This window comes from Oncorhynchus kisutch, linkage group LG21 (genome assembly GCF_002021735.2).
Source record: "Oncorhynchus kisutch isolate 150728-3 linkage group LG21, Okis_V2, whole genome shotgun sequence".
Lineage (NCBI taxonomy): Eukaryota > Metazoa > Chordata > Actinopteri > Salmoniformes > Salmonidae > Oncorhynchus > Oncorhynchus kisutch.
In genome coordinates, this window is record NC_034194.2 from 45318040 (window position 1) to 45332351 (window position 14312).

General features: G+C 44.9%; 1 protein-coding gene across 1 annotated transcript; it reads right to left on the minus strand.

Moving 5' to 3' along the window:
- Nucleotides 1-2224: 2224 nt before the first annotated feature.
- sh3bgrl2 (SH3 domain binding glutamate-rich protein like 2) lies at nucleotides 2225-13631 on the minus strand. The gene is made up of 4 exons (XM_020476838.2): nucleotides 13312-13631; nucleotides 8986-9171; nucleotides 6389-6469; nucleotides 2225-4517 (listed from the first exon to the last, which is right to left on the minus strand). Exons 1-4 carry the CDS (start codon nucleotides 13354-13356, stop codon nucleotides 4503-4505), a joined length of 327 nt encoding a protein of 108 aa, XP_020332427.1. The 5' UTR covers nucleotides 13357-13631; the 3' UTR covers nucleotides 2225-4502.
- Nucleotides 13632-14312: the final 681 nt, after the last annotated feature.

Consider the following 14312-nt stretch of genomic DNA (forward strand, 5'->3'; position numbering starts at 1 on the left):
ACCTGTTGTATTCAGCATTTCACTGTAAGGTCTACTACACCTGTTGTATTCAGCATTTCACTGTGAGGTCTACTACACCTGTTGTATTCAGCATTTCACTGTGAGGTCTACTACACCTGTTGTATTCAGCATTTCACTGTAAGGTCTACTACACCTGTTGTATTCAGCATTTCACTGTAAGGTCTACTACACCTGTTGTATTTGATTTGATACAGCATGGACCCGGTGTCCGTACGCCCCGAGCAAGACAGCGAGGACAGTGGCTCAAAACGATTAGAGAGTGTAAGTCTCTCGACGCTGCGAGAGAAAAAAAAAACAGAACACTTCAGGTCACTTCCTCCTCCTGGATCCAATCACACCCCATCCACGCAAGCCTGGGGTAGAGCTGATAGCATCTGACTTTTTATTCAGAAGGCCGTAAGGTGGGGGAAAATGCTCAAGATCCACTAAAGCTCCATTACAGAGGCATCAACAAATGCGGTTAAACGTGAGGCGTCCTTATTCAAAATTAGACGCACATCCAGATGTTTAATTTCCTCAAGTAAAGTCACGATCCTCTTCTTGGCAGCATTTAGTTTGTGGTATTTGACAAAGGTGAAGTTCAGAAAAGTCCTTCACTGGGATGACTGTGTCACATAACATGCATTTAAATGGCTTATGGTCGGCGATAGAGTCAAAGGAGGTTTCGCTGCTTTGTGTAGAAGCAGGAGAACATCCCTTTACTCAATTCAGCCATCTTGCTTGCTAGCAAACAGGATACTAAAAAGGATCAAGGGAGAAATCTAGAGGTCTCAGCACTGTGGCTGTTTTTGGTTCCAAAATAAAATACTGGATATAAAATAAAATGAAATAGTTAGATCATAAAAAATATTCATTTAAAATCGTTTGTTAGAGAAACCACCACGGCAGCATTCATCGTCATCGACTGTACCATATTTGGTTTTTATTTCAAATAAACTGTTGAGTCAACATTTAACATAGCATACGAAATAGATTATTAGTTCAATAAAAGGTCAAATATTTTTTAAATAAAAAACTGAAATTATAGCTAATATTTTTTAATGTTGGCAACTAGTTGGCTTGACTGGACAAAAAGTGTTATACATGGGAGGGGCCTGGACAAAAAGTGTTAAACATGGGAGGGGACTGGACAAAAAGTGTTAAACATGGGAGGGGCCTGGACAAAAAGTGTTAAACATGGGAGGGGACTGGACAAGAAGTGTTAAACATGGGAGGGGAATGGACAAAAAGTGTTAAACATGGGAGGGGACTGGACAAAAAGTGTTAAACATGGGAGGGGCCTGGACAAAAAGTGTTAAACATGGGAGGGGACTGTACAAGAAGTGTTAAACATGGGAGGGGAATGGACAAAAAGTGTTAAACATGGGAGGGGACTGGACAAAAAGTGTTAAACATGGGAGGGGCCTGGACAAAAAGTGTTAAACATGGGAGGGGACTGGACAAGAAGTGTTAAACATGGGAGGGGACTGGACAAAAAGTGTTAAACATGGGAGGGGCCTGGACAAAAAGTGTTGAACATGGGAGGGGCCTGGACAAAAAGTGTTAAACATGGGGGGGGACTGGACAAAAAGTGTTGAAGTCCAAACATTTCAGAATGTTGGTCTTTTGAATTGTTAGTGTTTGTTTACAATTACATTGTTTACCAACACAGCAGTAAAACAAGTTCTGATTTGGTATTATGGGATCTGACGGGGGTACGACGTTCGAATGTATATTTCAAGAATCAGTGGGGTAGACGTAGGCTATATACACACACACACCGAGTGGACAAAACATTAAGAACACCCCTTTTAAATATTGAGTTGCACCCCACCTTCTTAGACTTTTAGAACAGCCTCAATTAATCAGGACAGGAATCGGAATTCAGAATAGGCTGATTTCGTCAGGACTCTACAAGGTGTCAAAAGCGTTCCACAGGGATGCTGGTCCCATGTTGACTCCAATGTTGATTTCAATGCTTCCCACAGTTGTGTCAAGTTGGCTGGATGTCTGTTCTACCTGATAAGTAAATTGCACCCACCTGGTGTCCCAGGTCTAAATCAGTCTCTGATTAGAGGGGAATCACCCACCTGGTGTCCCAGGTCTAAATCAGTCCCTGATTAGAGGGGAATCACCCACCTGGTGTCCCAGGTCTAAATCAGTCCCTGATTAGAGAGGAACAACGACAACAAACAAAAAGTGGAACTGTCTGCGAGGTCCAGAGTTGAGTTTGAGGGATCTCCAGAAATATTTTATTTTTATAGTTTGGGGGAAGCATCTACAGATGGTCGATCAACATACAACAATGTCATTGTAACAAAAAAAGGTTTATTTTGTTTTCTCAACATCTTGTAGAGCATTGGTTCTCAACTCCGGGTCCTCCTGTACCCCCTCAACAATACACATCTCTATTGTAGCCCTGGATAAACACTTCTAATTCAAGTCATTGAAGGTTTGATGATTAGTTGACAGGTTGAAATCAGGTGTGCTTGTTTCGGGACTACAATAAATAATGTGTACTGTTGGGGGTACAGGAGGACCGGGAGTTGGGAAAACACTGGTGTCGAATCATCAATGACAGTTTTAGTTAGCCAGGTCAAAAAGGACATGTTTGTCAGTCACAATTTACCCATGATACATTGCGGTTGTGATGCTCTTGAACACGGCCAAAGCCAAAAATCATTTATAGGGACGGATTCCCAGATCCAGATTAAGCCTAGTCACACCTGGATTAAAAAAAGTTTTAAAAAAAAACAATTTTAAACCTTTTATTTAACTAGGCAAGTCATTTAAGAACAAATTCTTATTTTCAATGGCGGCCTAGGAACAGTGGGTTAACTGCCTGTTCAGGGGCAGAACGACAGATCTGTACCTTTCGGTTACTTTCGGTTACTAGTCCAACGCTCTAACCACTAGGCTACCCTTCCGCCCCTTGAGAATCTCAGGTCTATTGTCTTAATCTGGGTCCGGGAAACCAGGCCGTAGTGATTGTCACAGACGGGCGGGTACAGATAGAGTTCTCATATTAAAAACAGGTGTTGATTCTACTATATATGAGTACACATAAATGGCATGTATCAAAAGGAATGTTGTTTTTAGATCAGGTTAACAGTGACAGAACAAAACACAAGATGGCACTACATTCACTAGGAATGGGTCTCTGAGTCAGTGAGGAAACACGAGAGTGTGTGTGTGTGTAGGGGCAGAGTGTAAGCCTACCATGTGTAAACAATACACAATGAGTCACCCATCCATGATCATTTAATAAAAGAGGGGGAAGAGGGGAACAGAAGAGGGGAGGGAAAGAGAGAGGGGGAAGAGAGGAGAGAGGAAGGAGTAATTAAAAACACACCCGTTCCCAGTTGGTCTCCTCTTCCATTACTTAACACAGCCTTCATTGGTCTCATTACAATCCCACCAGCCGGCCCTTCGCATGTCAAGACATCTGGTTTCACAGCGATTCAGAACGGGACTTGAATGAGTCTATATGGCCTGTTGGACATTGCAGCCGACTGTCGACTGCCTGATCTACAAATCACCTTCCACCATGAATAAGTATTCATTATAGAATTATTATTTGTAGATCAGTCAGTCACAATTTACCCATGATGCATTACGGTTTTTGGTTCTCTCGAACATGGCCTATGGCAGGATCGGACGAAAACAACCGCTGGTTTTAATTGGCTGATCTCTCAGTCCATCTCCACCTACCATAACCCTTAAAACCTCCCCCTACATTGTGGAAGCCGATACGTGAGCAGCACAAGTGATTTAAACTGAGGAAGTGAGTTCTGAAAAATACACTTTTTAGAAATAGTTCTGACATAAAACTTAATATGCCCCTGAACTCAGAATCAAAATTAGATTTCACAAAAAAATTATATGGTCAATGTTGATAGAACGTTCATTTAGATTTGCGATTTTTTTATCGAAAATGTTCAAAGTCGCATCCAAATACAACTGTAGTGGACTCAATTTCCCGCCTCGATTTTAACCACAAGTCCAACTTCAGTGTTTCCAGTTACGACCTCAGGTCAGCTTTAACTGTCTGACTGCGTACAGAACCTGGCGACTCTGACAGGAGAGCTACATGCTGCTATTGGTGGAAGAGCTGCAACAGAAGTGTTCTGAACAACGGACCAAAGAATACATAGCAGTAAAGAAAACTAGTAATTATTTACCGCGAACACAAACAGGAACCACTGACTAGATCGTCATGATTACCAGCAGTTGTACAAAATGTAAATTTAAAAAAATGTAAATCAGGAAATCATTGTCCATTGTTTTTGGGGTGAAGCCCCGCCTCCCATGGTCTGAAGCTCCTTCCATTGGTCCGAAGCTCCTCCCCTCCTCCTGTGTCAGGTTAGATGGCTGTAGGTGGGGGAGAGGTCAGAGTGTTTGGCAACATGGTGGCGTCATTATGGTGAGATCTCCGGGAGAGGTGAAGTGATGTAATACAGGAAGTGATGTGCTCTGCGACCTCCGACTCCCCACGCTACTGCCTACGACTCGGAATCCTGAAGAGATATGAGGTAGAAGGGTCAACCAATCACTCAAAACAATCAATTAATCAATACATTACCAGACCATACTGCATCAACACAATACATTATCAGAACATGCTGAATCCAAGCTGAAAGGTTCATAAGGGACCCTGTTAATTCAGGAGTCTCCTGAGAGAGAGATCACCATGTTCTGTTTGTCAGCAACATCAACCTTATTAAAAGTCCTCATCAACAAACAAACCAGGAGGCGTCCCAAATTACAGCCTATTCCCTAACGAGTGCACTACATTAGAACAGGGCTCATAGGGCCGTAAAGGGGGCCACACGGTGCAGGTAAAAAGTAGTGCACTGTATAGGGAATAGAGTGTCATTTGGGACGAATCACTCATTAAAGTCCACTGGTCTATGTTAATCACATCCCAGCCAATTAGCCACCAGACTGGAGACAGACCAGGCATGTGATTGGAGGAAAATCTAATGATCCTGGTTACTGATAAATCTGTGGAAAAGGAGACAATGATATCGTCCCAATTTGCACCCTATTCCCTATATTGTGCACTACGTTAGACCAGAGCCTATAGAGCCCAGGTAGTGCACTACGCTAGACCAGAGCCTATAGAGCCCAGGTAGTGCACTACGCTAGACCAGAGCCTATAGAGCCCATGTAGTGCACTACATTGGACCAGAGCCTATAGAGCCCAGATAGTGCACTACATTGGACCAGAGCCTATAGAGCCCAGGTAGTGCACTACAGAAGGAATAAGGTGCCATTTGGGACATGTGGTCAGACCATGTGATGTCTGCTGGACGAGTGACTCAGACTGTGTTCCTTCTCAGGGTAATTTATCAAGACAGGAACATCCTGTATATTCTCAGGAATCAGACACGAGTCGTCTAGAAGACAGTAGCATCCTGTTTATTCTCGGGAATCAGACACAAGTCATCTAGAAGACGGCAGGGTAGCCTAGTGGTTAGAGTGTTGGACTAGTAACCGAAAGGTTGCAAGTTCAAATCCCCAAGCTGACAAGGTACAAATCTGTCGTGTTGCAAGTTCAAATCCCCAAGCTGACAAGGTACAAATCTGTCGTTCTGCCCCTGAACAGGCAGTTAACCTGCTCTTCCTAGGCCGTCATTGAAAATAAGAATTTGTTAACTGACTTGCCTAGTTAAATAAAGGTAAAAAAATATAAAAAATTAAAAGACAGTAGCATCCTGTTTATTCTCAGGAATCAGACACGAGTCGTCTAGAAGACAGTAGCATCCTGTTTATTCTCGGGAATCAGACACAAGTCATCTAGAAGACAGTCACATCCTGTTTATTCTCAGGAATCAGACACGAGTCGTCTAGAAGACAGTAGCATCCTGTTTATTCTCGGGAATCAGACACGAGTCGTCTAGAAGACAGTAACATATCCAGCCACTCTAGGAGAACAATGGAAGTGTGCCCCTCCAGCCCTGTAGCTGCCGAGGGCCCCCCCCCCGGCCCTGTAGCTGCCGAGGGCCCCTCCCCCCCCGGCCCTGTAGCTGCCGAGGGCCCCTCCCACCGCCCTGTAGCTGCCGAGGGCCCCTCCCACCGCCCTGTAGCTGCCGAGGGCCCCTCCCACCGCCCTGTAGCTGCCGAGGGCCCCTCCCACCGCCCTGTAGCTGCCGAGGGCCCCTCCCACCGCCCTGTAGCTGCCGAGGGCCCCTCCCACCGCCCTGTAGCTGCCGAGGGCCCCTCCCACCACCCTGTAGCTGCCGAGGGCCCCTCCAGCCCTGTAGCTGCCGAGGGCTCCCCCCCACCACCGTAGCTGTACAACTAGTGGAGCCTTACAGTCTTCAGACCTTTCCCTTGCAAACAGTGTGTGTGTGTGTGTGTGTGTGTGTGTGTGTGTGTGTCATACCTTTACTGAGGGCGGTGAGCTGAGGCCTAGGAATGTAAACACAGTGTTGTTCTCCTTGGACTGGAAGAAGTCCTCATAGTCCTGATGGAATGAACACACACACACACGTCCGTTTTCATTTTGCCAGGAAAATAAATATTGCGATACTTTTACCCCTTACCCTAACCTAACCCTAACACCAAAAATAGCCTTTCTCCTTGTGGGAAAATTAGATATTTTCTTTGTTTTACTATCCTTGTGAGGTCTTCTATTCACCACAAGGATAACACACACACACACACACACGATGCACAGGTTGAGTCATAATTCGCCGTTATATCTGCGCGTTGGACGGGGTTTAGCGTCAATAAATATTGTGTTGCTTGAATAAAAGACAAGCAATACCTTAAAAAAAAATATCCATAAATGAAATCATTCTTGTGTTTATATCTATAGGCTACATTGAGGTTTTCTTTCATTATTTGAGGCTCTGGTATTAGTGTATAAAGCCTAAGCTTTAGGGCTTAACTGTACATACGCCGAATACCCTACACAGCCAATCGACAAATAATGCTTTTTGGGAACAGGCAAAACCCGTTTACGTCAATCCACGGAGGCAAAAAGGGACACTGATGAAGTTGAATTCAATTAGACAAAAGCTCTCGGAAACGTAGAGTTGAAAATAAAAGGGAGTGAGGGCCAGACATGTTGTGTTTGGAAAATATTTGACTGAAGTTTTAAAATTGGATGATAGCAGTGCTGACTACGTTAGACAGTCACAAGACATGAATTCAAATGAGGTCCGTGGCACACGTCAAGGGAACTGTAGCCTACTGTTCAGGTTAAATGGAAACGGACATCTGGACACTGACTGTAGGTCTTTAACCTCTCAAATAACATTAACTCAGAATGAAGATGTTCTTGCAGTTAAATGATACACAACATTTGGACTTTGGGGAGTGATTTATTTATCTCTACGTCTTGAGAGAATGCATGCTCAATTAGGTAATAACCATCTGTAGAGGTGACGTCTTTATGATAAAAGAGTCATAGAAACTGCTATTATTTCAACCACGTAAAATATCAAAGCCGAACTGAAATATTATCAGAAACATGTTGGGTCGTTTCTATTTCCTTACAACCGGTCAAAATAATATCGTGATCTTTTGTTGCGTAGTTGTATTTTCTCTCCCCGGTCCCTACAACGTCTTCCGCTCCGCAAAAGACAGAAAACTTGACGAATGTCAACTAGATTGAAGCGTTCGTTCATTCTATCAATTTATGACATTCATTCTGGTTAACAAGGGTCGATTTAGTCTTCTAATGCAACATAACGACAGAAGAGAAGCTGCATGCATCTAATTATAGACAAGTTGACTAACAAAATGTTGGAAAATTAGAACCAGAAACATCTCAAATCAGGTAACAAGAAATTCCTGCAGCCCCTGTCAATTTTTGTTGTTGCAGTCTTTGACTGAAGCATATTGCGCATTTTCTATATTTGCGGGCTGTAGGTTTCCTTGCTCGTACACACACACACACACACACACATTTTCACATATAGTCAGGCGGTTGCGGTTATTAGCAATTGCGGGCGGGTGATCAAATAGCTGACACACACACACGAACTTTTTGTTGTGGTTGAGATCTCCATTTGAAACAGCTTGTCTTACTCGGGTCCGACACGTAAAAAAATTTAAAAATACATTACAGACAAAACACTTTACAATTGCCATACATTTAATAACATTAACATTGCTGTTCACTTGCGCTATGTAGGATGGGAGTTCCATGTCTCTGTATAATACTGTAGGTTTCCTTGCTCGTACACACACACACATTCCCTGTGGGCTCTGGCCAAAGGTAGTGCACTATAAAGGGAAAAGGGTGCAATTTGGGATGCCACCCTTGATAATCTGCCCCATGGAGCAATGGGATTATGCCGCAGGGGTTACCCAGCAATATGCAGACTAAGCACAGGGCACAGGACGGCTGACGTTAGCACCGCTAGCTAGCTCGCTCGTTCATTCATCACTAAGCACAGGGCACAGGACGGCTGACGTTAGCACCGCTAGCTAGCTCGCTCGCTCGTTCGTTCATCACTAGGCACAGGGCGCAGGACGGCTGACGTTAGCACCGCTAGCTAGCTCGCTCGTTCATCACTAGGCACAGGGCGCAGGACGGCTGACGTTAGCACCGCTAGCTAGCTCGCTCACTCATTCATCACTAAGCACAGGGCACAGGACGGCTGACGTTAGCACCGCTAGCTAGCTCGCTCGCTCATTCATTCACCACTAGGCACAGGGCGCAGGACAGCTAATGTTAGCTAGCTCGTTCACCAACTGACCATTCAGGCTACATGCTAACATTTGAACAACTAACACAGGCTATATGCTAACATTAGATTACTTCATCACATACATTAGCATTACGGGGCTTCGTTTGGGTTCAGGACCAGTTCTTGTGTTTTGGCAGGGAATTGGACAGAAATCCACCCATCCATCTTACCCCACAGTAGCGGTCTCCGTTGAAGATCTGTGGGGGAAGCGGGTTGCCCTTGTCTGGGTGTTTCTCCTGGGTTAGGGTTAATGAGGATCACTACGGTATCTATCTCTTACCCCACAGTAGCAGTCTTCGTTGAAGATCTGTGGGGGAAGCGGGTTGCCCTTGTCTGGGTGTTTCTCCGGGGGGATGTGTTGGTACATCCACAGCCTTCTCTCCTCCACATTGGTGATGTCCACCTCCTGGAAGGAGATCCGGTTGGCCTCTAGGAACCCCACCACAGCTTGTTGATGCTTCTTCACCTGTAGTGGAGGGAGAAAGAGACTTCCAATCATCAGGATACAGGATTCTGGAAGGAAGTCACACGATATACAAGAGAAACATACTGAAGAAGGTCTGTCACCCCCCCCCCCCCCCCCGTGGGGCTCTGTTCACAAACACAAACACACCCTACAGAGCCCCAGGACAGCAACACAATTAGACCAAACCAAATCATGAGAAAACGATAATTCTTTCCAATGTGTAAAGTAATTAACAAAAAAAAACTGCAAACTAGAATGCTATTTGGCCCTAAACAGAGAGTACACACAGTGGCAGAATACCTGACCACTGTGACTGACCCAAAATTAAGGAAAGCTTTGACTATGTACAGATTCAGTGAGCATAGCCTTGATATTGAGAAAGGCCGCCGTAGATCCACAAATAATTCAAAAACAAATCCAATCTTGATAATCTCCCATATCTACTGGGTGAAATACCACAGTGTGCCATCACAGCAGCAAGATGTGTGACCTGTTGCCACAAGAAAAGGGCAACCAGTGAAGAACAAACACCATTGTAAATACAACCCATATTTATGTTTATTTATTTTCCCTTTTGTACTTTAACTATTTTCACATCGTTACAACACTGTATTTGAAAAGGTCTTTATTATTTAGGAACTTCTGTGAGTCTAATGTTTAATGTAAAATGTTTATTATCCATTTCACTTGCTTTGGCAATGTTAACATTTGTTCCCATGCCAATGAAGCCCTTTGAATTTAAATTTAATTGAGAGGGGAGGAGAGAGGGGGGTGTGGTCTCAGAGCCTTGTAGCTATGTCACAATGGGACACCGGACAATCGCGTCCTCTGTCTATGGACTATGATTTACGCTTAACTGTCAAAACTCTCTCCTCATAGCAGGCATGAACCATTGTCTAGTTTCTTACAATCTCATCTCTGCTGGAGGCCTATTGTGTATAGATACCATGGCCGTGTGTGTGTGTGTGTGTGTGTGTAAGCCTGTGCCTGTGTGTGTGCGTGTGTGTGTCTGTGTGTTTAGGGATGGTGAGGGCACAATGAAACCATTGTTTTGACGCAAAGACAAATGAGGCCAGGGCAATGTAAAGGAGATTAATGTAATAGTACTAAACAATCATTGATAGACAGACAGGCGGACAGGCAGACAGGCAGGCAGTGACGTAGTGTATTACTGTGTAGTAGTACTGTGCTGTAGTTCAGAGATTAACAGAGGTTAAGACAGAGGACTAATCCTTTTCTCATCACACCACGTCACCACACAACCAGTGTGTTTGTGAAAGAGAGAGAGAGAATATGAGTACACGAGAGAGAGAGAGAATATGAGTACACGAGAGAGAGAGAGAATATGAGTACACGAGAGAGAGAGAGAATATGAGTACACGAGAGAGAGAGAGAATATGAGTACACGAGAGAGAGAGAGAATATGAGTACACGAGAGAGAGAGAGAATATGAGTACACGAGAGAGAGAGAATATGAGTACATGAGAGAGAGAGAGAATGAATGTGAAAGAGAGAATGAGTACGTGGGAGAGAAAAATACAGAGGTAATATGTGGGCGGTCACATCTTTGGTTGTAAAAGAGGATGTGGGATCTTGACTGTTTACAGTAACATAGTGCCTCTAAAACACTACTGTTTACAGTAAGATACTGCCTCTAAAACACTACTGTTTACAGTAAGATACTGCCTCTAAAACAACATTACTAAAGTCTCTACATATGTTGTGTGGAATCACAACGAGGTGTCATCTTCCCAACTCAGAGATGAGGGTTGTTTCATCCTTCCATCTAAAAGGATGAAGTGTGGTTGTCACCTCGTCCGTTCCGGGCGGATGATTACCACTCCACTAATCTGATCTAATCTGGAGCTGCTCATTTCAGGGTTTGACATCACTTCTTATAATGATTCACTCTGTTCAGCTATCACTCCATTTCCCTCCTACTTGCTTTCTCCATTTCTCTCTGTATCTTTCCCTTTCTGCTATTCTCTCTCTTGCCCTCTCAACCCCTCTCCTTCCTCTCGCTTCCCTCTCTCTTGCCCTCTCCTTCCTCGCTTCCCTCTCTCTTGCCCTCTCAACCCCTCTCCTTCCTCTCTCTTGCCCTCTCAACCCCTCTCCTTCCTCTCTCTTGCCCTCTCAACCCCTCTCCTTCCTCTCTCTTGCCCTCTCAACCCCTCTCCTTCCTCTCGCTTGCCCTCTCAACCCCTCTCCTTCCTCTCGCTTGCCCTCTCAACCCCTCTCCTTCCTCTCGCTTGCCCTCTCAACCCCTCTCCTTCCTCTCGCTTGCCCTCTCAACCCCTCTCCTTCCTCTCGCTTGCCCTCTCAACCCCTCTCGCTTGCCCTCTCAACCCCTCTCCTTCCTCTCGCTTGCCCTCTCAACCCCTCTCCTTCCTCTCGCTTGCCCTCTCAACCCCTCTCCTTCCTCTCGCTTGCCCTCTCAACCCCTCTCCTTCCTCTCTCTTGCCCTCTCAACCCCTCTCCTTCCTCTCTCTTGCCCTCTCAACCCCTCTCCTTCCCTCTCGCTTCCCTCTCTCTTGCCCTTTCAACCCCTCTCGCTTCCCTCTCTCTTGCCCTTTCAACCCCTCTCCTTCTTCTCGCTTCCCTCTCTCTTGCCCTTTCAACCCCTCTCCTCTCTCTTGCCCTCTCAACCCCTCTCCTTCCTCTCTCTTGCCCTCTCAACCCCTCTCCTTCCCTCTCTCTTGCCCTCTCAACCCCTCTCCTTCCCCTCTCCCTGTCACTGTACTGAAACAGATGAGGGCTGCATGTCACTTTCCATTCTTCCTCGTCAAACGGTCATTTTATAATTCTATTTAATGGCTCCCAAAGTTAATTAAAACTTAAAACAGAGATGACACCAAGGGTATTCAAGCGTGTGTGTGTGTCCCTCACCGGGTTAAAAATAACTTTTGTAAACACTCCAGCAGCAATTGTGTTTTGTTTTCCCATTCCAGAGATACGCTAAAACTAAAATGCGTTAATAATTTATCCCGTTAAGACTAGAGGCATTTCTTAAGCTTTAATAAATAGTATCCTCGAAAGGGCCTGCCTCTCTCTTCTCATGTGAAACCCGAAGAGCGACAAGGACCACATCTCAAATGGCACCCTATACCCTACACAGTGCACTACTTTTGTCCAGGGCCCATAGGGAGAATAGGTGTCATTTGGGACACAGCTCAGTTGAGGAGGACATCCTGGTTCAGAGAAAAAGGGAGCACTGTTAGAAGAGGCAAACATGGACTTTGGTCAACCTTGGTCAGATAAACACCTAGAGGGGGAGAGTTGTACAGGCTGCTTCCCAAATGGCACCCTATTCGCTATGAAGTGCACTACTTTTGATCAGGGCCCTATGGCACCCTATTCGCTATGAAGTGCACTACTTTTGATCAGGGCCCTATGGCACCCTATTCCCTATGAAGTGCACTACTTTTGATCAGGGCCCTATGGCACCCTATTATAGTACTACACTACGTTTGACCAGAGCCCTAATGGGAGCCATGTAGGCCCTAGTCAAAAGTAGTGCACTACATAGGGAGTAGGGTATTGTTTGGGATGTTGTTGGGCAGCAGTTCTAATAGAGGATAAAACTCTGCTTTATTGATTGATTGATTGATGCACTTCCATTTGATATTGCAGCCTAGGTCCATGTAGATCCATGAATGTCTACGCAATAAAACAACATATAGCCAGCTGTACATGATGTAGGCTTACTTTCCACTGTCTGTCTTTTTAAGTGCAAATAAATTAATATGGTTTTCGTCGTCGTCGTCGCCCCCCCCCCCCAAAAAAAACAGAATGAACTTGACACACACACAAAAAAAAAATCACATGTCTATGTCTATAGCCATGTTTTAAAAATCAAAGTAGGCTAGACACGTGTGGACTTTAGGCAATTGCAGGCTGCGTTCCAGATTCTTGCTTCTCACTAGCATATAGGAGACCAGTCAGAGAACTTACATAAGCCCCCCCCCCCCCCCCCCCCCCCCCCCGACGTCAACAACTATATCAAAAGGCACGATGAACACATTCCCTCCTCGCGGCACTGTCTGCATCTGTACAATTGATGCAACTCACACAGAAGAATATACATCCAAACAGGTTTTATTACGGATAGGCTACATACTATCAGCGCAAGAACTCACTCACCGCCACAGATCCCGAGGAGGAGGCGATGTAAACCTTGATCACCATATTATTGGTGCTGTGCGTCGCACAGGCGAGCGACACTAGACTAGGACTCGAGCGATTTATATTCCGTTTCACTTGAGGCGTTTATCCCAGTAGTAGGATCCTAATGTAAGTGCCTCTCCTCGCAGTTCAAGCCGTGTTTAGATTAATGCCAGTGTTGGTAGGTAGGCTGTGCGCCTCCCGGTATTTATAGGCTACAGTCAGTGCCACGATAACATCGTACGCGCCGCGTCTGCCGTGGACCGCGCTCCCCCATCCGGCCCCCTGCGGTCCTGACAGCACTGATCTTTTGGACTGAACTGAACCACGCTGAGCCTGCTTGACACTATGCATTATGTGAAATGTAGTTTTGTTTCTATACAATGAAAGGTTACTGCAGCCATGAGCTTTTTAATGACATTTTGGGGGAAAAAAGATAAATCTGGACAAATAACAAATCTGGACAAATGCACAGAACAGCACGACAGACCGATGCACCAATTGAATGAATCACACACCCCATAGGGCTAATGACAATAATGAAAAACATATTCCTAATATAGATCAACTCTTTATTCAGAATAGATCCATAAAAACCTAGAAACAACCATTAGGTTTGGTCCCTTTTATTCATTTTGACAGATTCTTGAATAAATCTGGATATCTTGACCTCAAGCAAACAAGTGGTCACAGCGCCACTCTCCGGCGTAACGACGTAACTACAGTATGCGGAAGTACGGGGGGTTGCCATGGCACCACAGCTAGCCACTCAGTCGATCAGCCAGAGAGACCCTACGGTGAAAGGGAGAAGTCATGGCTGAGCATGGAGACGTGAAGCCAAGGTAATATGAATCGGGTGGGTTGATGTACCTTTCCTAAATGCTAACTAGATAGATAGATAGATAGATAGATAGATAGATAGATAGATAGATAGATAGATAGATAGATAGATAGATAGATAGATGTTGTAATGTTTACTG